We start from the raw sequence: 22,439 nt of genomic DNA, 5'->3' as shown, positions 1-22,439 counted from the left end.
CAGCCACCCTTGAGGAACAGTAGTAGCTAATGCTGGTGGTGTTGGTGCAGGAGCAGGGCAAAGGGGAAGAAGTTGTTTCCGGGCAGGTCCGGTGCTTAGTGGTGGGGCATCTGCCCTTTTGGCTGGCTTTATTGGCAACACCAGGGTGTGGCTTCTGCATCCTGGGGCCTCCGTGTTCCCTCCCGTGGTCAGAAACTCAGAAAGGAACCTGGCTTTTGGGGGTAGAGGGGCGGGGCTTCTCATCTGGCTCAGCCGATGAATCAATGGAACAGAACTTGGGGAGCCTTAGCCCCAGACCTCCCCAAATCTGACTTGTTCACCCCTTGCTCACCTGGGAGGGTAGCTTGTGCCCTTTTGTGTGAGGTTCAGAGAGATGGAGTGGCCTGTCCATTTGTTGTAAAGCGTCAGAGCCGGGATTTGAACCCAGACCTGGCCCTTTCTCCATCCCTCCTCCTTCATAAGTAGAGGGAAGAGGTTATGCCCTTTCCTGACCATAGAGGGACCCAGGGGCATGGGTATATCTCCCTCCCTGACACTTCTGGTGGTCTCTGCGGCTCACCCATCAGCTGAGGGAGGTAGGGGTCTGGCGGGCTCTGATGTCTGGGCTGAGCTCCCTTGGAGGCAGGCGTGCTGGTTCCCCTCAGTTTCTGACAAGCTCCCTCTACCTTTACCCAGATGACCCAGCTCATGAAGGCCGCCAAGAGCGGGACCAGGGATGGGCTGGAGAAGACCCGGATGGCTGTCATGCGAAAAGTCTCCTTTCTGCATAGGAAAGATACCCTAGGTGAGTGGGGGCTGCGCTCAGCGGTGTGTGGGGGTGGGGCATGCTAGGGGGCGATAGTGCTGGTGTCTGGCCTATTTGGAATTGAACCCCAAATGTCTGGGTCAGTCCCACTTTGCTTCCCACGTCTCTGACCAGCATGGTTGGTTTCTTCTCTGAGCCTTGGGGTTCCCCTTCAGTGTGTGGTCCTGGCTGTTGCCCTCCTGTCTCCTAGTTCACCTGGCCTTTTCTAGAATGTTCTTGGTTCATTTTTGTCTCACCGGTACTTATTGAATACCTTCCAAACACCGTTCTCAGTGACTCTAACAGCATTTCTCCTGGGGTTCCGGGTGCTGTGGGGAGACGGTGTACCAATTGGGAATGGTGACTCACGAGATGTTGGAGAGCTGATGTCAACATTTGTGAAGTGTCTTGGGGGCACGTGCCAATTTGCAGATGAGGGGACAGGTACAGAGAGGTCGTAGTAGACTTTCCTGAGGATGCACAGGCATGGGGGTGATGTTTGGAGGAGACTAGGGTGAGAGGTCAGGGTAGCTCTATGGGCCTAGCCGGATGCTTGCCCTTGACCTTAAAGACATCAGAGAGTCACCCAGATTTTAAACAGAAGTGTCCTGCGGTTGGGTTTGGTCATTTGACCATTTATACATTCAGCAAGCTGTCTACCATGGTATACCATGAATAGGAGCCCACGGCCCTGGGATATGGCTGTGGGCAAAGTGGTGAAGCCAGTGCTCTGGCCAGACAAGAGATGAAGGTGTGAGAAACTGGGTAGTATGATATCCAATCACGCTAGGCGCTCTGGGGGTGGGGAGGGTGGGGAGGGACAGGGAAGGTGGGAAGGGGCAGAGAGGGTGGGGAGGGTGGGAAGGGGTAGGGAGGGTGGGAAGGGGTGGGGAAGATGGGAAGGGGTGGGAAGGGTGGGAAGGGGGAGAGGGTGGGGAGGGTGAGAAGGGGTGGGGAGGGTGGGGAGGGGTGGGGAGGGTGGGAAGGGGTGGGGAGGATGGGAAGGGGTAGGGAGGGTGGGAAGGGTGGGAAGGGGCAGGGAGAGTAGGGAGGGGGAAGGCTGGTAGAAGGAACAGAGGAGGATGGGGTGCGTGTGCTAAGAGCCTGCAGTGCTCTGATGAGGTGGCATTTCACCCTCTGGGGTGAGTCATGCGGGTAGCTGCGGGGAGGGTTGGTTGTGGAAATGACGCAGGAGAGAGAGGGTCCTGTGTTGCCTTTTTTCTGCTCATGTCTCAGCTGCCTGGGCCTACATGGCTTGCACAGGGGTCTGAGGCCCCAACAAGGCTGGCAGTCCCTGCACCTGCCAGCCCAAGGCTTCACCTGGGAACAACTACCAGCGGGAGGTGAAGGTCCTTTTACCCCCATGCTCACCTGCCATCATCTTGGTTCTTCTCCCTTCCCCGGCCACTCTTTATAGATAACCCTGTTTCCCTGATCTCCCCACCTCCACTCAAGTGTCCAAATCTTATTTTTGATTCCCACCAGGGCACTGATCCCCTCTTCCAGGTAATGTTCAGACTGGAGTCCCCAAAAAGTTCCCAGCAAGACTCAGCACCTGAGATGTGTTGTCTTTGGTGACAACAGACAAGAAGACAAGGGGACAGAGATGTAGGGCAGTAGGTTAATGGATAGTGACATCTGGGCAGTATTCTGAGGGTGCCAGTCCTTGGGTCGGAGGAAGCCTCATCCGGGGAGTGTCTGTTGCTGGCCTCACACATGGACTGGTCTTGGAAGGAACATGGCTCCAAGCTAGGGAGAAACTGTTGAGAGCCTCCATTGCGAGCCTCTCTTGCGAGCTTATGCATTTTTTTTTTTTTTTTTTTTTTTGCGGCTCTGCATCTCACTTTACTCCTTCACGCGTTGGGGCTGACAGCCGAACTGCACACAGAAAGAGTCCTGCACAGCGGGCGTCGTTCTTGAGGTCTGTCAGCCCTGGTGGCTTTTGGTGCCAGGATGGTATCATGCTGACTTGGGTCCCATCCAGTCTCTGTGGCCTCACAGCTGGGAACCTCACCCAGTTCTCACAGAGTAACACGTAACACTGGCGGAACTGATCACCCCACACACCCGTGCAGTGCTAAGCGGTCTGGGCAGAGGCTGGGCATTTAGAGTTCATTCCCCTTCTATCTTTTGGGGAGAGCTGGCGGTAGGCAGCCTGGAGTAGACAGGGAGTAGACGCCTGGAGGCTGGGGACTCTTTCTGGGACACCATCCCCACTCCGCCCACTAGCCCTGGGCCTAAAATGACCCTCCCCCAGGGACGTTATTAATAGCTGAGCGGCTCGGATCACAGGCCAAGAATGTTACCCAGCAGCTCATGGGGGAAGAGGAAGCCACGGAGCAGGAGACTGGGGTGGGTGCGCTGTGGTGTCCCAGGCAATATGTGGGCCAGGCAGGAGGACCTTCGCCACCCGCACCCTCACCCTCATGCTCTCATCCGCTGTCCGTCCTCCTCCTCCTCCTCCGTGTCTTGCTCAGGTAAGGGACAGGCTGTGTGTCCCGCTTCTCCAGGAGCTGGGCTGGCTGTCACTTCTCTTTTTCTCTGCCTCTCACTTCCTGCCATCCAAGGCTGCCATGGGCTCTGGAACCTCTGAATAGCGAGGGCTCATCACGATGAGCCTCTCCTGGGGGAACTCAGCGCCTAAGAGGATGGCCCTTTGGCTTCTTACCGCGCCTCCTTTTTCTTTTAGGGGCTCGAGCTATTGTTGGGCCTGTTTTTTTTTTTTTTTTTTTTTTTTTCCGTAGGCTAAGCCCAGCTGCAGTGGACTGGGAGTCCTGCACCCAGCTGAGCCTGCTTCCTCTGGGCATCTTTGTATTTTTTTGCTAAAAGGGAAGTGCGAAACTGATGGTTTGATTCCCGTAGGGCTCTGTGTTCTCATCTCCCCTTCGACGTCCAGAAGAAAATTATTTTTAGTGCCCAGTGATGGGGACATGAATGGTGGGCCCATGCCTGGTTGGAGCAGGCAGGTCTCAGCAGGGACAGTGGCCCCTGTTATGGGGGCCTGAGAGTGGATTTGGAGCTGACCCACTTGGCTCTGGGGCAGCCGTTTCCAGATGTGATTGGGGCTGTCTGACTGGTTCTCGTCTCCCGGAGCCTGAGCAGGGCGTGCCGTGACATCTTTCCATTTGACTTCAGGTGACTCGGAAGAAGAAGATATGGGGCTCCTGGAGGTTGGTGTGACGGACATCAAACCTCCCGCACCAGAGCTGGGTCCCATGCCGGAGGGCTTGAGTCCTCAGCAGGTCCGTGGGGAGGTGGAGAGGTGGGAAGGTGGAAAGATCTACAGGGGAGAGGCTCCTAGCCTGGTGCCTGGAGCCTGGGCTATGCGAGTTAGAATCTGAGGGGAAGCGACTATGGAAGTGGCGATGGACTTTATTAGGGAACTGGACACTGTGGGGCGGGGGTGGTGAGGTCCATTTGGGATGCTTGAGACCCACTGACCCCATGACCACTGGAGCAGGTGTGTCTCCTGGTCCATCCCATGTGGCTCTGGGGCTCCTGGAGCTATCAGGTCCCCTTCTTGCCTTTGGGAACCTTCACATGTCAGATACTGGTTCTGCTCCTTGGATCCCACACCCTGACTGTACTCTCGGCCCGAGCAGGTGGTCCGGAGACACATCCTGGGCTCCATCGTGCAGAGTGAAGGCAGCTACGTGGAGTCGCTGAAGCGGATACTCCAGGTGCAACTTCAGAGGACTCCTGGTCTCTGGGAGGAGGGCAGGAAGGGCCCCCCGGAAGACATTTTATAAAGGGTATCTGGGGATTGTCACCAGTCCTGCTTCTTAGGAACAGCGGGCCAAGTGGGGACGCCAGGCGTTTCCAAGGTCTCTGTTTATAGGGAGAGCTGTATTCTGAAGTGAAACTGGGGTGTGTGTGTGTGTGTGTCTCAGATGAGAGCACCAAGGCCAGTGTTCCCTTTTGAGCCTTGAAGGGGCTGTATCTTCCTGGCCATTCAGATAATCTTTGAAGCAAGGATAATACAGGGGGATGCCCCCTCTTCCTCACACTGGGGTTCCCAGGGGACGCTAAGCAGATGTTTGAGTGGCATGTATGTGTTACCCTTCTCTGGTTTGGGCCTCCGAGACCTGGACTCCTCAAGGGTGTCAGAGTAGGCCACCAGCGAAGTGGACTGCTGGTGTGGGGTTGTCGGACCCCTACGAAGGAGCACAGGCATCTGACGAGGCGACTGGAGTGGGTACTCTAGCTTTGAGAGTTCAGGGAACTGTGGTGACCCGGGACCTTGATGTTGAGCCACACAGATGGCTCTGAGCCTCCCCGACAGCCAGCCTTGGCACCGAGCCACTACCAGAGTCCTCACACACAGATGGTATAGAAATGATCTTCTTGCTCCCAGACCAGCTTAGCATAGAAGTTCCGGGAGTCATGGAGTGACAGAGATAAGGCAGGAACGTGACATTCATGGAGAACCTTCTAGAAACTTCTACGAGGAACGTAGGATGCTTCTACCTGTGCCAGGAAGGCTCCACTGTGGGGCGGGGTGGGGTGTCTGCTCAGTTCTGGGTCTGCCTTGTCTAGGTGGTCTTGAAGATTGCTGGCCTCATCCCCTCCCCCCACCCATTCTGGCAGGATTACCGTAACCCGCTGATGGAGATGGAGCCCAAGGCGCTGAGCGCCCGCAAGTGTCAGATGGTTTTCTTCCGAGTGAAGGAGATTCTACATTGTCACTCCATGTTCCAAATCGCCCTGTCCTCCCGAGTGGCTGAATGGGACTCCACAGAGAAGATTGGTGACCTCTTTGTGGCCTCAGTAGGTGTTTCTACTTAATGGCTCAGCCACTACCCACACTTGGTTACCTTGTCTAAATCAATGATGTCAGAGCCCTTCAGTCACTGTATCCTGCATGAGAGGTTGAGCATGACACTTTGATATCCCAGAAGAGGTGTCAGACCAAGACGATATTGAAGCCAGGGTATGGTGGCACTGCTGCCTGGAGACCAGCCTCATGGTGGTCTGACAGAGTGCAGGTTCCTTTCTAAGCATGCCAAGTGTGATCAGTGAGGGTTTGCATGTCCTGGTTCAGGGTGCATTCACAGCTCCAGGACAAAGCCTTAGGATCTAGGGGAAGAGCCTTGGATCGTGGTCCAGGAGTCCTGGTTCCACAACCTCAGGCAGGTCTAAGGATGTCTCTGGCCTCAGATTCCACATCTGTGGAATGAGGGGTTTGCTGGATTCCTGCTTGTCAAACTGAAACCCTCAGACTTCAGAGAGGGAGGAGGTGAGAAACAGTCAAGTCAGCCTCTGTGGAGAGCCTCTGGCTTCTGCTTCTGAAAAGGATAGTTTTAAGAATGACAGTGGGGCTGGAGAGATGGCTCAACGGTTAAGAGCACTGACTGCTCTTCCAGAGGTCCTGAGTTCAAATCCCAGCAACCACATGGTGGCTCACAACCATCTGTAATGGGATCTGATGCCCTCTTCCTATGTGTCTGGGGACAGCTACAGTGTACTTATATATAATAAATAAATAAATCTAAAAAAAAAAAAAAAGAATGACAGTGTTCGGGAGAGCTTAAGTGAGCATCTCAGGTGGGTGTGCCCAGGGGAGCCATGGTGAGAGGTTGGCTGACTTCTGCCTTCTGTAGTTTAGCTGTGGAAGCATGGTTCAGGGACATTTCATATCCTGGGCATGGTAAGGAAATAGACAGAGCCAAGGCAGCATCCCTGCCCTTGGCTGCCTTCTCTCCCCTTTGGGTTCCGTGCAGGGTGTCAGACCAGGATGGGGTGGGCATGGCCGTTTCTTCCCCCTATATTGATGTAGCTCTCGCTTCTTATAGTTCTCCAAGTCCATGGTCTTAGACGTATACAGCGACTATGTGAACAATTTCACCAACGCCATGACCATCATCAAGAAGGCCTGCCTCACCAAGCCAGCGTTTCTTGAGTTCCTCAAGGTAACCTGGGCTAATAGTCTTCGCTCCCTAGGGATGGACTTGGGGAGGTGCCTCGGGAGAGAAGGGTCATTGTCTGGCCAACTGTGGTGGCATGGCTATGGGCTAGATTATCTAGTCTCCAGGCCACAACTGGCACGCAGATGGATCTGCGCTGTGGGTACCAGTGTTGGCCTGTGTTTCCACAGGCGGTGGCTTCCTTGTTTGTGAAGTGACATGGGCATCTCCAGGTCTTGTACTCCATTTGGGAGCATAAGGTTCAAGGCTGTGGGAAGCTATAGGACTCTTGAGAAGCTGCAGTTAGGCTCCAGTATCCTCCGTGATGGGGTGGGTGAGGGGCACAGCTCTGCCTGCAGGGAGCCATGTCCAAAAGAGGACACAGTGGATGAGATGTTGGGGTTTTGACGAAGAGCTCCGTGCCCTGGTGAAGAGGACATGGACCAGGCTTTCTTAAGGGGGAGCCATCTGACACGGGTCTTGGGGAGACAGAGAGCCGTTTCCAGTATAAATATTGACAAGGGTCAGAGGCAGGAGGACTGAGGGAGCAACGCAAGGCTGGAAGGATTCTGGGTTCATGAGCTAGATCATAAGCAGGCTTCCACAGGCAGTGTGGTCCAGCTTGGGCTCTTCTGGATCTTCAGGCCTTGGTGTGGTATCCAAGGTATTGAGGAGTCACCAAAGAGCTCTGAGCTGGGATAGAAAACATGGAGACTTGTAGGGAAGCCATGAGGTTGCCAGGGACACAGGCCAGGACCCACAGGACACATGCATGAGCAGAGCAAGCAGGCAGACACGAGGCAGAACAGGAAGACCCTCATGGCCACCCTCACCTTGGCCCAGGCCTCTGTTCTTAATTTACACAGAGGGATGAGTGTTGGATTTTCCAGTTTTGCCTTTGGTCGGGAAGCCTTCAGTGGCTTTTCTGGTCCCCTGAGGGTGTGGCTTACACAGGGTGTACCATGATGGGAGCGTCCCTGACCGTGGACCTGGAGCCCAGGAAGAGAGCTTCCTTGGATGAGGATTAGGTCTGTGACCCTGGTGCTGGACCCTTGCCGTTGAAGATTGACGAGTGACATAGCTTTGTCCCCGCAGCGGCGACAGGTGTGCAGTACGGACCGAGTCACCCTCTACGGGCTGATGGTGAAACCCGTTCAGAGATTTCCACAGTTCATCCTCCTGCTTCAGGTACTGCCTGGGGCTCCACAGGGGTCAGGGGATGAGTGGGGGTGGAGATGGTAGGTGGATCTCGCCCATGGCCCATTCCTACGGCAGCCTGCCGTGCTCAATAGCATTAAAAAAAGATTTATTTTAAATTATGTGTGGGTGTGTGTCTGTGTGTGGGCTTCTGCATGCAAACAGTGGTTCTTTTGGAGGCTAGGGATGTTGGATCCAATAGTGCTAGAATTACAGATAGTTTCGAGCCACCTGATATGGATATTGGGAAGTTGGAGTTGGGTCTTCTGCAAGCTAGAAGCTCTCTTAAGCACTGAGTTATCTCTCTAGCTAGTGTGTGTGTGTGTGTGTGTGTGTGTGTGTGTTGTGTGGGGTGTGTGTGTATGTGTGTGTGTATTTGTGTGTTTGGTGTGTGTGTGGTGTGTGGTGTGTGAGTGTATGTATGATGTGTGTATGTATGTGTGTTGTGTGTGTATGTGTTGTGTGGGGGTGTGTGTATGTGTTGTGTGGGTTATGTATATGTGTATTTGTATGTTTGGTGTGTGTGGTGTGTGAGTCTATGTGTGATGTGTGTATGTATGTGTGTTGTGTGTGTATGTGTTGTATGGGTGTGTGTGTATGTGTGGTATATGTGTGTTGTGTGTGTGTATGTGTGGTGTGTGTATGTGTGTATGTGTTGTGTGTGTGTGATGTGTGGTATATGTGTGTTGTGTGTGTATGTGTGGTGTGTGCATGTGTGTGGATGTGTGGTGTATGTGTGTGTGTTGTGTTTGTACATGTGTGTGTATGTGTGATGTGCATGTGTGTGTGTTGTGTTTGTACATGTGTTGTGTGTGTATTGTGTGTGTGTGTTGTGTGTGTATGTGTGGTATGTGCATGTGTATGTGTATGTGTGGTGTGTGTATGTGTGTGTGTGTGTTTTCACAGTGAACACATGGGGTCAGAGGACAACTTGCAGGAACCAGTTATGTTCTTCCATGTGGGTCCCAAGGATTGAATTCGGGTCGACCGGTTTGGTGGCAATGCCTTTACCTGCTGAGCTCTCTTCAGCCCGATTGCGTGGGTTACTCCTTGCTCTCCTAGGAGGAGAATGAGGCTTAGCGTTTCAGGACTTAGCACGCTGTCAGCCAACCTTCCTTGGTCAGGTGTCACTTAAGTGGAAACACAGGAAGCCTGAAGGAGCATCGACCCCGGGCAAGGCCCTGTGGTCAGAAATCCTCGGATAGTATGACCTGGCTCCTGAGAGGCACTGCCAGGCTGAGGACCTGGTGGCGTCTTCCCCTCTACCTGCTGTGGGCGTGGGCTCTGAGCTGAGTACACCTTTTGCCAAGGCAGTACTCAGTCTCCACTGAGACGTTTGCTCTCGGGCCTCTGCCTCTCAGTGTGCAGGGCTCTGGTACCAGGCACGGTCCCACGGAGCAGTTGTCCCCATTGTCCATCCATGACCTTCCCTCAATGAAACTCTGGAAATGATGATTTTCAATTCTTCCGTCTCCTCAGCTCCTGCCAGCCACTCCTTCCTGTGACTTGCTTTATCTAGAATTTGATAATTCTAGAAGCTGTCTCCAAGTAGAATTGCAGAGTTTGACTCCGATGATGTCCTGTCCTCAGCATTCAGCCGTGCTGTAGCCTGGGTCAGAGTTGCCTTCCTCTCAAGGCCCAGGGGTGACTTTCGCTTATCATTTTGTTCCCCCACCCTCACGGATACAGGTTACCTCCTCACTGTGTCATTGTGATTGACACTGCAATGGAGTTGGGTGGACAAGTGTCTCTTGGAGACACTGCTGATAGACTTCTTTGGTGCATGTGCCCAGAACAAGCCATGGTCATTTTGTCTTTATTCCCTAGGCCTTAGCCTCTTCCTTCTATGTCTAGTTCCTTGGTCCCATTGCAAGCTGCAGCCTTCAGGCCTGATCTCTGTAGACTGTGAGGACAAGGCTTTGACTCTAGAGTAGGGGGAGGGGCTGTGTGTGCGCATGTCCGTGTGTGTGCATGCATGTGTGCATGTGTGTATATGTGTGTGCAATGCACATGTGTGTGCATGTGTGCGTTCATGTGTGAGTGTGAATGTGTGCATGTGTATGTATGTGTGTGTGCATGCGTGTGTGTGCATGCATGCCCATATGTGCGTGTGCGTGTGTGTGTGTATATGTGTGTGTACACTGTTGCACGTCTTATTCATGCTCTCTCTGGCCCTGGCAGGACATGCTGAAGAACACTCCCAGGGGCCACCCTGACAGGCTGTCGCTGCAGCTAGCCCTCACAGAGCTGGAGACGCTGGCTGAGAAGCTGAATGAACAGAAGCGGCTGGCTGATCAGGTGGCTGAGATCCAGCAGCTGACCAAGAGTGTCAGTGACCGCAGCAGCCTCAACAAGGTGGGTGTGCGGCACCTGTCACTTCTGCAGCTTGCCTGGGGTCCCTCACTAGGTGGCAGTGTTCTCTGAGGGGGGAGACCTGATCCACTGGATAGCACACTCACTATGATTCATGGTATTTTTAGGATAAAAGAAAGTTTTATTAGTCTGATTACCAAGACAGAAACTAGAAACCATAGACTACTAGTATAGTTAAAGGAATGGATTCTGAAATCTCCAGGTAAAATACACATCTATGGGGACAGCCAGCTGTAACCTTGGGTTTTTCCTTCCACCTGTCCCCTTGTTCCCAGAAGTAACAACTCTGAGACTTAATAGTTCATGAAAGAATGCCTAGGCCAAAAGCTTTGCTTATTTCCTGACTGGTTCATAAACCATTGATTCTCTTCTGAGCCATGTGGTGTGGCTGGCTACCTGGTCCGCAGTTCACATGAACATCTTCTTCTGTGTGGGGGGAATCTCCTGCTATCTCCCAGAATCTTCTCTCTCTCTCTCTCTCTCTCTCTCTCTCTCTCTCTCTCTCTCTGTCTGTCTGTCTCTCTCTCTCTCTGTCTGTCTCTCTCTCTTCCCTCTTCTCTTTTCACACACACCAGAAGAGGGCATCAGATCTCATTACAGATGGTTGTGAGCCACCATGTGGTTGCTGGGATTTGAACTCAGGACCTCTGGAAGAGCAGTCAGTGCTCTTAACCACTGAGCCATCTCTCTGGCCCTCCCTCTTCTCTTCTCTTCTCTTCTCTCTCTCTCTCTCTCTTCCCTCTTCTCTTGTCTTCTTTTCTTTTCTCTTGTCTTCTCTTGTCTTGTCTTCTCTTGTCTTGTCTTGTCTTCTCTTCCCGCCCACCCCCCTCTCTCTCCTGCATGCCCCACCTTCTAATCCTGCCTCAGCTCATTGGCCAAAGGCTTTCGTGCTGACCTGCTGAGCGGTGAAGCGTCCATTTTATGATTCCATGCAATCATAAGAGCTATCTCTACAGCTTTACCTGTAACCCCAGGCTCGGCTCAAACTTACTCAAAGTTACTCAAAGAAGGACTTTGAAATTCTGATCCTCCTGCCTCTAGCTCCATATGATGGAATTACACGATGCACCACCATGCCCAGTTTATGCCATGCTGGGATTTGAACTCAGGACCTCGGGAAGAGCAGTCGGTGCCCTTAACAACTGAGCCATCTCTCCAGCTTGATTTTATTTATTTTTTTCTTTTCTTTTTTTCGGAGCTGGGGACCGAACCCAGGGCCTTGCGCTTGCTAGGCAAGAGCTCTACCACTGAGCTAAATCCCCAACCCCTCCAGTTTGATTTTATGCATGTTAAGCAAGTGCTTTCCCCACTGAAGTTTGAAGGTTTTCAGGCAGCATGCTGGTGAATATCTGTGATTCTAGTACTCGAGAGATAAAAGCAGGAAAAGCTAGAGTTTCAGACCAGCCTGGGCTACTAAGGGAGTTCTAGGACAGCCAGGGTTACCTAAAGAGAGAAAGAAAAGACAAGATCAGCCACTGTGGTCTGCAGTCCTTCTGTTTCCTGCCAGCAGGTGTGGCTTGGGGTGAGCCCCTCACTGCCCCACACAGTGGGAATCCTGTGCTTACTGAAGGTAGGATGAGGCAGACAGGGATGGTCTGCTAGTGAGGTGACCTCTCCAGGGCCTACCAGGTGGGTGTTTCCAGAAAGGGAACATGGTGTGAGGTCACAGGAACGGTTTGATGTCCTGGGGAATCCCAGAGCAGAGGCTGATGGCTGGTTGTTGCTAGCAGATTTCAGTGGTGTGGAGAGAACGTCCAGGCCTGGGAGACAGCAGCTGCTTATGGTCGCCATGCTCGCCGGTGGGGACAGCTCGATAGCCGGGACCACTATCTTTGACTTTTGTGTATGACCTTCATGTCGGTCATGGGATCAGGTGGGCTGGGTCACCTGAGGTCCTGAGCTCCTGAGCTTCAGGTCCTCCTAGTCACTGGCCCACCCAGGCTACAGTCAGGCTGCTGGCATGCCCAGGTCCACATTGTTCTTTTAAGAAAGTGGAAGTCATTGGGGGCATTTAAAAAGTATGACAGGGCATAAACCTCAGATTCGAGGAACTTCCCCTAAGGTCTGAAAGAGCGGGGGCAACACCTGTCCTGTGCGGCTCCTTTCACCTGAGGGTGGTTGCCCACTTCTGGTTAATCTCACTGTGACCTCTCACAAAGGGCACGTGTCGGCATCCGGTCTGCTCCATCCGTTCTGCGAGCTAGAATCTGGCATGTGTGGCAAGGAGAAAAGGGAAGAGTACCCTTCCCATTCAGGATTTCCCAGGGTGCTTTCCCCAGGGATCATTGTCCCCCCTCCCCTGGACAGTACTGACTCCCCCACGCCCCAAGCCTGTTGTTTTGGAAGTCTCTGAAGAGAGGGCATGAGTTCCAGCCCTGTGCTGGCCTTTGTGTTGGAGAGGTTTCTTCCAGCAGCGGATAATGCCTACCAGGGGAGGGACATCTGTTGGTACCACCCTGGGAAGAGCTTTCTGGTCTCTTTTGCTTCATGCATGCCCACCGTCCCCTTCCCCCCCCCCCCATCGTAGAAGGAGGTAGTCAGTGAGAGCGGTTCACTGTCAGGCTAGAGGACGGATAACCTGAGCCTCAGTTTCCCCCTCCTTTGCGTGAAGGGCGACCTGCACCTATGCGGATGCTAAAGCGGAGAGGGTCTCAGCGACACACTGTGTCCTCCCATACAGGGGCCTCTCTGGACAATCTGGGCCAGGCGGGCAAGGATCGGATCAGTGGTTGGCCTCTGGCCATTGCCCAGAGAAAAGTGGAAATGAAACCGGGAGGGGGCAGAAACCGCCCCGTGAGCTGTTTCTAAACAGCCGACTCAGGAGCCTCCGGAGGGTCGCTGGTGCAATAGTGAGACCGTCTTTCCCTTTTTAAATCTGCGTCAGGGACGAGGCTGAAGGCCCGAAGCCCAAGGGGCTTTTCCTCTTCCCAGTGTGGGCCCTGGCAAGGCAATCGCAGCTGCTATCGTGGAGGTGGAAGGCCACGGGCTGAGCTGTGTTTTCACGAGCTGTGTCTGCCTTGCTTATGGACACTGTGGGGGAGACGTAGGGTTATAGCAATGGTGGGGGACTCCTGGGACCTCGAGGCTTCAGTAAGATGGGACAGTGTGGCCATTCCAGTTCCCGCTGAGCTGGGCACTGCCACGCAATTCGGGGAGACAAAGCAGAGGGGCTCCATCCTGTGTGCGTGCTGGGGGTTGGGGCGTTGTGGGTGCTGTGCACATCCAGAATCTGGGCTAGGCTGAGGAAGTCCATGTGGAATGTTTCTGAGTCCCACGGTGCCCACCATACAGCATTGTCGGTGCCACTAGGACCTTAGGCTGCTAGAAGCTGCCTCTCCAACACAAAGGCCAGCACAGGGCGAGAACTGACGCCTTCTCTTGAGAGACGTTTCAAAACAGCAGACTTGGGGCATGGGGGAGTCAGTACTGTCCAGGGGAGGGGGGACAATGATTCCTGGGGAAAGCACCCTGGGAAATCCTGAATGGGAAGGGTACCCTTCCCTTTTCTCCTTGCCACACATGCCAGAGTCTAGCTCCCAGAGCAGATGGAGCGGACCTGACGCCCACACACGCCCACTAGGACCTTTAGGGTTACTGCAGGCATATGTTACCACACACAACCTGGACCTTCTTTTCTGCAAGGTGGGAGAGGTTCTGAACCTCTGGCCTGGCTGTCTGGGCAGCGTCCCAGATCGTGACGTTGGTGTAGACCTTCTCTGTCCCTTCTTTTCTCCAGCTCTTGACCTCTGGCCAGCGGCAACTGCTCCTGTGTGAGACTCTGACAGAGACGGTGTATGGAGACCGTGGGCAGCTGATCAAGTCCAAGGAGCGCAGGGTCTTCCTGCTCAATGACATGTTGGTCTGTGCCAACATCAACTTCAAGTAAGAGCCTGGCACGGGGTGGGACGTCCCCTTCCAGGGACCTTTTGCTCTTTGGTCCTCTCTCCCCAGCCTCTGTGTCACAGCACCACCAGAACCCTGTTAGGTCTCAGATGATTCACCTTTCTCTACGTCCTTCACACCCTGCTTTGTCCTTGGCCCAAAGCTAAGATTTAGACTAGCCAAGGGCATCTCTGACCCCAGACTCGGTATCATTCACTGCCCAGGGCTGTGTGCTACAAAATACCCTTAATAGCTCAGCCCAACAACCTTGAAATTGAAGGGGATCTTCCTTGTGTCTACCTCAGATCCCTGCTGCTTTAGCCCACAGGGGGTTCCCGGATCTCAGAGCTGCTGGTCTCCACCCAGAGCCCAGAGTCGTTTCTGCCCTCTAGGAGCATGGTTTCCAGCCCACGAGAAGCACCCAGAACTGGGTTGTGGGCTTAGCCTGAGATTGCAGGAACTGGGCTGGGAGGAAGGGGGCCTGTGGCTGCTGCCGGGACCTCACACATGGTTAGCACAGGAATTCACACAAGTGTCAAGACCTTTGGCTTCACTTGACTATTCGGGTGATGTAACTAGCGGGGCCTGCACTGCCCCAGGTCATGAGAGCTGTGACCTTCACGCTGCAGTCCCTCACTCAACAGGGGAACTCACAGCTGTCCCCTGCGTGGCCCTGTGGGTATTAAGGATGGGGACACTTTTCTGCTGTACTCCTAGAACTCAGGCTGTGACCTTTGCAGGATCCTGGGAGAGTCTCTGTTCTCAAAACCTGATACTTTAAGAGCCTGGGACATTGGGTTGGGGATTTAGCTCAGTGGTAGAGCGTTTGCCTAGCAAGCGCAAGGCCCTGGGTTCGGTCCACAGCTCCGGAAAAAAAAAAAAAAAAAAAAAAAAAAAGAGCCTGGGACATAGCCTGGTGCAGCTGTTAGAGTCGTCCCAGAAAGTGTTCAGTGACTGTTAACCCAGGCCAGTTCTCCTACTTCCCAGCTTGGGTACTCACACTCACAGTGTGTATGTGTGTGCGTACATGTATGCGTGTGTGCATATGTGTGTGCGCACGTACATGTGCATGTATGCATATGTGCATATGTATGTGTGTAAGAGTGCACATGTGCGGTCCCGTGTGTGTGTATGTGTGTGCATGCATATGTAAGCATATGTACATGCTTGTGTGCATGTGTGAGTATGTATATGTGCACATGTGTATGCACACCATGTATGCATATGTGCATATGTATGTGTGTATGAGTGCACATGTGCAGTCCTGTGTGTGTGTGCATGTGTATATGCATGTATGCAATGTGTGTGTATGTTTATGTGCACGTGTGTGTGTGTGTGTGTGTGTGCAATGTGTGCTATGTGAGTATATGGGCATGTGTGCATGTGTGTGTATGTGTATATATGTGTGTTTGTGTGTGTGTGTGTGTGTGTGTGTGTGTGTGAATGCTTAGGTGAGAGCACATTTTTTTTAAAGATTTATTTATTTATTATATATGAGTACACTGTCACTGTTTTCACACACACCAGAAGAGGGCGTCAGATCTCATTACAGATGGTTGTGAGCCACCATGTGGTTGCTGGAATTTGAACTCAGGACCTCTGGAAGAGCAGTCAGTGCTCTTAACCTCTGAGCCATCTCTCTAGCCCCAGAGTGCAATTTTTAGAGCCAGTTTTTTCTCCTCTTACTGTTTGGATCTGGGAGATCAAACTCAGGTCAGCAGGCTTGGTGGCAAGTACCTTTATCCACTGAGCCACCCCCACAGTCCATGATACTGTGAGTCTTATGTTTCATTATGTCCAGACACCCAGCAGGGCCGGGGGCATGACCACTGCTCTTCTTGGCCTTACGTTGTTCAGGGTTGATCATGTGTGAGAAATGGGGTGCGGGTGCTCAAGTTTGGGGACACTGGTTCGCCAGTGTGGCTGAGTCACTTGACTTTGCTGAGTTTCTTTTCTGGAGTCCCAAAGCTGCTGGGGAGGGAGAGTGCTGTCAGAATCGGAGAGGATGGCGGGTGGAGCCCCAAGGAGGCCCTCTGTTCACACCTGGCCTAGGTGGCCATGCCTGTACTCTGGAGCCCCCCTCCCTCCATGCCCAGACCAGTGGCTGGCCCCCCAGAGTCTTCAGTCTCAGGAACGTGCTGTCTCAATAACAATACCCCCTTTGTCTTTTCTCCAGGCCCTCCAACCACAGGTAGGTAGCTTGTGGCTTGTGTCAGGCATGTGACTCTGGTTCTGGGCCTGGGCTCCCTGGTGTAATGCCTTGGTGTGGGTTTCCTGCGCTGCCTGGCCTGGCTTGGTTTGGGCCTGAGGTCCTATGCTTACGCTGCCTGGAGCCTGGCTAAGCGAAGGTACTGGGAGCTGGAGCTGTGCTGCCTCCGGGCTGGGCTGCAGCAGGCTCCCCAGCATTCTTCTCCTGTCCCGTAGGGGCCAGCTAGAGATCAGCAGCCTGGTGCCCCTGGGGCCCAAGTACGTGGTGAAGTGGAACACGGCTCTGCCTCAGGTGCAGGTGGTAGAGGTGGGTCAGGACGGTGGTGCCTACGACAAGGACAATCTGCTCATCCAGCATGCTGGAGCCAAGAAAGCCACCGCTGCGGGGCAGGCCCAAAGTGAGTACTGCCACCTGCTGCCTGTCACCTGCCAGCTGTAGAACCCTGAACGACCAACGGCCGGGTGGGGGCTGGGCCCAGAGGTCATTGCTGCTGCACCCCAGTGCAGATCCATGGCTCTCCTTACACATGCACGTCCCTGTGGTCTCGCTGCTGCCACACCCCCTTGCGCACACTCAACACCCTCAGCTAGACTCCCTCACGCACAGCTCATGCAGCGACGCAGGCCAAGTGTGACTTGGCTATTAACCACCCCCCTGTGGGCTCTTGGATAGGTGCCTTCCACCTGTTGCTAGTGTGTCTCCTGGTGCATCGAGGGACTTGGGGTACTTATCGTACCCCCTAACCCACAGGGGTGCTAGAGAACTCAGGTCTGTCTGTCTGTCTGTCCCTTCCTGGGTCCCTGCCTCCCCATCTTGACCCAACCGCTCAAACCCTGCTTGAAGACATATATATCCCTGTCTGCCTTCTCCCTGGAAAATGGTCTCCACCACTGTGCATGTGTCCCATTGGAGTGGCCTCTGGCTGCTTATCTCCCTTCCTTTGTCCCCCTACCCCCTCCATTTTCCCCCCCCCAGAACTGGCCCTTTCAAGTGTGGTGTGTGCACGTTGTAGGATACCCCCACCATCTGAGCGCTCTGATGGTCTTGGGGTACAGGCCTGTGTGGCCCTTTGAGGACATCTGTCTGCCTCCTCCTTCCCTCCCAGTCTTTGCTGTGGCTCCTTGGCCTCCAGGGTCCTGGCCCGGGAGTGTGCCGCCTTCTGCTGCAGGGTCTTCCCCAGTCTGTGTACTTTCTTGTTTGAGTCAAGGGTACCCTTCCGCACCGTCTCCAAGCCAATATCTTTGACGACCTGAGCTTGGGCCAGAGCCCTGTCCTGGTCTCTCTAGGCCCCAGGCTGAGCTTTCTGATCGTTGCTTTTCTCATCGCTGTGATAAAATGTCTTAAAAAAAAAAAGGCAAGTTAAAGAAGGAAAGCTCATTTTGGGGTACGGTGGGGAGGTCATGGCAGGAGGTGTGTGAGGTAGCTGGTCACATCGCTTTCAACATCAGGAAGCAAAGAGAGGTACATGCTGGTGGTCAGTTCCCTTTTAGTCCAGTCCAGGTCCCACGTTCCTTCCAAGAGGATCTTCCCACTTCTGTTCCCACTCATCCAGTGTGCCGCTCACACTGCTCAGAGGTGTGTCTCCTAGGTAATTCCACAGCCTGCAAACTGCACAGTATGAACAACAAGGAAGGGCTGACGGTTGGCCTCGCAGAACCTCCGTTTCAGCCAGGGCCTGGCACCCAGACCTACTAAACGGGCAGGCCCTGCAGAGTGGAGCACTGCACACTGCACCTGCCCTGAGCCAAGAGCTCTCCGGTTTCGCTTCCCCTCCCCACCACCGCTCTGCCCACAGCCCTGCCTGGGTGCTTGCCTCACTGGGCCCCGAAACTCTGGAAAGTTTGAGGCATGATTGCGACAGCTGCTCTGGCCCTCTGAGGCAGTACCATTGTGCCCCCTTCCAGATCAGTGCGTGAGGCAAGAGTGGGGCGCTTCCTCAGTCCATTTGTCCCTCTTAGGTCCCTTTGAATGACTCCACTCCCTTCTTCCTGCCCACCCCTGACTGTTGCTCTGGGAACCCCTGTATCCCCGACTCTGTCCTTCTGCAGCCTGACCCCCCCACCCCTGGAATGGTGAGAGGCTCTGTAGGTCCCTGGTTAGCTTTAGATTAATTTTTTATCATATTTTTATGCAAATAAGGACCGAGAGAATGTTCCCTGCAATGAACACTCGTGCGTTTAGCTCTTGAACGAGAGAGAGTAAAATCCAAACAAAGCAAACTCGATAAAAATAACACTACAGGGCAATGTATAATATTCCTGTCCACAGTGTCGGTGAATTCTGACAGCTGATGTTTTCTTTCATAGGACCTGAACTGCTCACAGTGTAGATGCTGCGTGCCTTCCCATGAATGGGTACTCCCAAACCCTACAGGGTGACTTACGTGGAGCCCCATTTTCCCACCAATGTCCATTTTTTGAGCATTTTCAGTGCGTCCTTACCATCCTGTGCACCCCTTTGCTGGTTCCCGTTGATCTTGACACAGCTCCACTCAGCTACCAAATCCTCAAAACCTCCGACTCCACACAGAAGAATGTGGCATTAAAGTCACACCATCTAGGGGGTGTGGTGTGCACGCCTGCTTTTTTTAGCCACTCACAGTGAAAATCCAGAAAGAGGCCTCAGCTCCCTTAAGGCAGCCTGAGAACCATGGGCTAGTGTGTGCCACCGTTCCCAAGGTGCCATTTAAGGTCTTCTCTGAATTGCCTGTCCCTCCCTCTCTGTCTCTCGCTGTCCACCAGTGTCTCCTGTATTTGTATCAACATCTGAGCTCTATGCCCTCCCACTCCCTACCACTAACCTGTCACCCTGGAACCTTCCTCCCAAGCATTTTCTACCATCTGGCTAGTTTACTTTCCTCCCCTGCTGTCTGCCCAACCCTATGGGTCCTAAGTCCCATAGGAGCAGGGACCCTCCCTGCCCTACATAGCTGGTCCCCCATATGTCACTGAACAGTCTGCTGCTCGAAGGCTGCTAGGAGCCTCAGCACCTCTGCACAAGCTCCTCTCTGGCTTGGCCACACCCATCACATTCTGGCCTGTTGAAGGCTCCCCAGTTCTCCGAGAGCATGGCTGATTAGGTCTTATGGTCCTTGTGAGCCTCCGTACAGACTGACTGTGGCATGATCCCAGGTATGACGCCTTCTCCTTCTGCTGGGACCTCTGTCCCAAACCTGGTCATATTTCCTTTAGCACTTCCCTTGGCTCTTCTCTGTGGACATAGCTGACTTTTCCCATCAGCAGACGCTTAGCTTCCCCAGCCTCAAGGCTGATCCCTGTGTCTTCTCTACCAGACAAGGTGTACTTGGGCCCCCCACGCCTCTTCCAGGAGCTACAGGACCTGCAGAAGGACCTAGCGGTGGTGGAGCAGATCACCCTGCTTATCAGCACCTTGCATGGCACATACCAGGTAGGCGTGGCCCAGGTGTAGTGAGGGAGGGGCCCTGCATGGGGCCTCTTTGCACCCTGGCTCTGAGAATGGAGTAGTAAGAAAGGCTGTGACCCCCTGACCCTCTCAGAAAGCTTTGCCTATGTCTGGCTTTATGCACTAGTTGGAAGTCTTACAGTTCTTCCCTGGCCTCTGCCCCCAGCTTCAGAGTGTCCTCTCAGATGTCCCTCTGAGAGGAAGCAGCGACTGGGTGGGGCCCTCACCCAGGGCTAGGAAGTCCTGCGTATATAGATGGGATCCCCTCTCCTGTGGCTAAATGAACAGGTGTGTTGAAGGTTTTATCCCATGTGCCCCGGGTACCGTTGCTGTGTTAGGTCTCCTGTGGTTTTTCGGGAGCCAGGAGACTGTGGTGACCCCTTCTCTCCCCAACACTAGAATCTGAACATGACCGTGGCCCAAGACTGGTGCCTGGCCCTCCAGAGGCTCATGCGAGTGAAGGAGGAGGAGATCCACTCGGCCAACAAGTGCCGTCTGCGGCTCCTGCTGCCCGGGAAGCCTGACAAGTGAGGGGGCATGGGGGGAGGGGCTGCTGCCAGTGAGGGGGTCGGTGGGAGAGAGACAGAGACAGAGACAGACACACACAGAGAGTGTGTATGTGTGCCTAGGACCTCCTGCTTTCTGTAACCACTGTGGTAAGAGGTGGTATACACCCACTGTGGGCCATGCCCAGGAAAGCACCTAGCACATAGTAGGTACTTAGGAATGAGGGTGTGAATGAAGGGACGTCTTGCTGACATCTGGGTTAGCTTGGTTTTCTCTTGTCAGACTCACTTAGCCTACTACGTCATACCCTCTTTCCTCACCTCAGCCTGTGACATCCCAGTTCTTCATAGATAGACCCGGTCACCCCTTTCAGGTCCTCTGCTCACAAGATTCACCACAGGAGCTGGGGCACCCTCTCTGTGTGGAGAGGTGGTCTTAAGGCAGCTGCAGACCGGCCCAGCAGGCAGGCAGACTAAGAACAAGGCTGTCTCAGTTCTGTAGGCTGTGCCTGAGTATCCTCAGGTCACAAACAAGGAAGTGAGGCCAGGGGCCAGGGGCCAGACTCAGGACCCCTGGGCTTTGCTTGTGAACCTCTCTGCATAAGGTGGGGTCTCAGCAGTGGGAGTCAGAAATGCTCACTGCTCAGATGCTCAGGCCTGGGCCTCTGGAGTCCGGGAAGAGGTTCAGGAAGAGAACAGGGTTCTGATGTTTGAATGTGGGAGGCTGCAGCTTGAGCTTCAGAAGTTGCCCTCTCTTCTGCTGTCTCCTCTCTTGTGCCTTATTCTCCATGGCACCTAGAGACTGAGAGACAGTGTGCCCTGCCCACTTCCAGGGGGTGGGCTTACTCACAGGATGCTAAAGGGGCCGCTGCTGCTCTGTGGTGATGTCCAATCTCCTCTATCTCTCCCTTCCTCCATCCATCCCACCCCTACCCTTCCATCCTCCCTCCCTACCTCTTTCTCTTCCCTCCCGCCCTCCTTCCTTCCTCTCCTTCTCTCCTTCCTTCCCTCCCACTTTCCTACTCTCCCTCCTTCCTGTCCTCCCATTCTTCCTCTTTTCCTTTCTGCACGTGTGTCCACTCTGCATTCATCTCCTGAGTGAGTGCCTACCGGCCGCTGGGGAGAGACAGTATGAAGTCCTTTCTGGAGGTCAGCGAAATGCTGGCAGTTGGTGGTGCCAGGGTCTTAGCTGCCCATAAAGCCAGGGGTGTTGGGGGTCTGGGACTGGACTGCCAAGAATGGCTTAGCTCCTCTGGTTAGGTGCCCGAAGCCCATCACAGAGGGCAGAGGGCCATCTCCCCAAGGGGGTGGAGTTTGCCAGGCCACGGGCCTCCCTCCACCTTCTGGAGCACGGTTTGAAAAAGAGCGAGGCCTTCCAAGGCCTTCGGTGGAGCTGAGCTGCTATACCAGGCCTACCATTGGGTCCTGCCTCTCCCACAGGTCCGGCCGGCCCATCAGCTTCATGGTGGTCTTCATCACACCAAATCCCCTGAGCAAAATCTCCTGGGTCAACAGGTTACACTTGGCGAAGATCGGACTAAGTGAGTACAGGGTGTGGGCAGAGCCAGGGCAGGGTGGGGAGAGAGGCCGGGGGTATGAGCCTGAGGTGGTCAGCGAACAGGGTGAGTCCCAGTGGGAGGGAGGCAATGCTGTGCAGAAACAAACCCGGTTCTCAACCTCGGACCATGCCTTCCCTCTCTAAGCCTTGGTTTCCTTGTCCCTGAGTTATTGGGATTTGACACAAAGTGAATTAGCTGCCAAGGAGAGGTGATTCCTGCCTGCCTGCTAACCAGTCGTGTGTGGGGGCACTCACTGGAGGAACCCTAACCACCACTGACAGATTTCTCAGTATGGTGAAGTAGATAAATATCAGGCTGGATGCTTGCAAAAGTCCCACATCATCTTTGTTTATAAGTTCCCTGAGGTAGGTCTGTTGAGAGCTTTAAAAAGAAAATCACTGAGGTCTCAGGCCCAGAGAGGAGCAGTAACTTTTCTGAAATCTCACAGCAGGAAGGGTTAGATGTAGGATTCAGACACCAGGCATTGTGCTTCCAGGGCCCAGGCCACCTCACTTGCCTCTGTCGCATCCCCGCTGTGTTAACACGCACAGGTATTAACACGCACAGGGTGGTAACGATTTTACGTTTGTTTTATGGCTTAGT

General features: G+C 53.8%; 1 protein-coding gene across 8 annotated transcripts in view; it reads left to right on the top strand.

Annotated features, from left to right (window-relative positions):
- The window catches only part of Arhgef10l (Rho guanine nucleotide exchange factor 10 like), a 142,989-nt gene that overhangs the window by 71,732 nt on the left and 48,818 nt on the right, over nucleotides 1-22,439 (top strand). For 7 of the 8 annotated variants that reach the window (XM_063288423.1, XM_039111324.2, XM_039111322.2 and 4 more), the window contains 12 exons: nucleotides 676-784; nucleotides 3,920-4,026; nucleotides 4,387-4,464; nucleotides 5,372-5,551; nucleotides 6,577-6,693; nucleotides 7,783-7,875; nucleotides 10,066-10,239; nucleotides 13,994-14,139; nucleotides 16,564-16,745; nucleotides 19,641-19,756; nucleotides 20,171-20,298; nucleotides 21,718-21,818. In XM_063288423.1, coding sequence (XP_063144493.1) covers nucleotides 676-784; nucleotides 3,920-4,026; nucleotides 4,387-4,464; nucleotides 5,372-5,551; nucleotides 6,577-6,693; nucleotides 7,783-7,875; nucleotides 10,066-10,239; nucleotides 13,994-14,139; nucleotides 16,564-16,745; nucleotides 19,641-19,756; nucleotides 20,171-20,298; nucleotides 21,718-21,818 — 1,531 coding nt within the window. Of the gene's footprint in view, nucleotides 1-675; nucleotides 785-1,979; nucleotides 3,262-3,919; nucleotides 4,027-4,386; nucleotides 4,465-5,371; nucleotides 5,552-6,576; nucleotides 6,694-7,782; nucleotides 7,876-10,065; nucleotides 10,240-13,993; nucleotides 14,140-16,563; nucleotides 16,746-19,640; nucleotides 19,757-20,170; nucleotides 20,299-21,717; nucleotides 21,819-22,439 lie in introns of those variants that run through there. The other variant, XM_039111330.2, reaches the window with a different exon arrangement.

This window comes from Rattus norvegicus, chromosome 5, assembly GCF_036323735.1.
Source record: "Rattus norvegicus strain BN/NHsdMcwi chromosome 5, GRCr8, whole genome shotgun sequence".
NCBI classification, from domain to species: Eukaryota; Metazoa; Chordata; class Mammalia; order Rodentia; family Muridae; genus Rattus; species Rattus norvegicus.
Note: the sequence above shows the minus strand (reverse complement) of the source record. Positions and strands in the feature narration are given on the sequence as shown.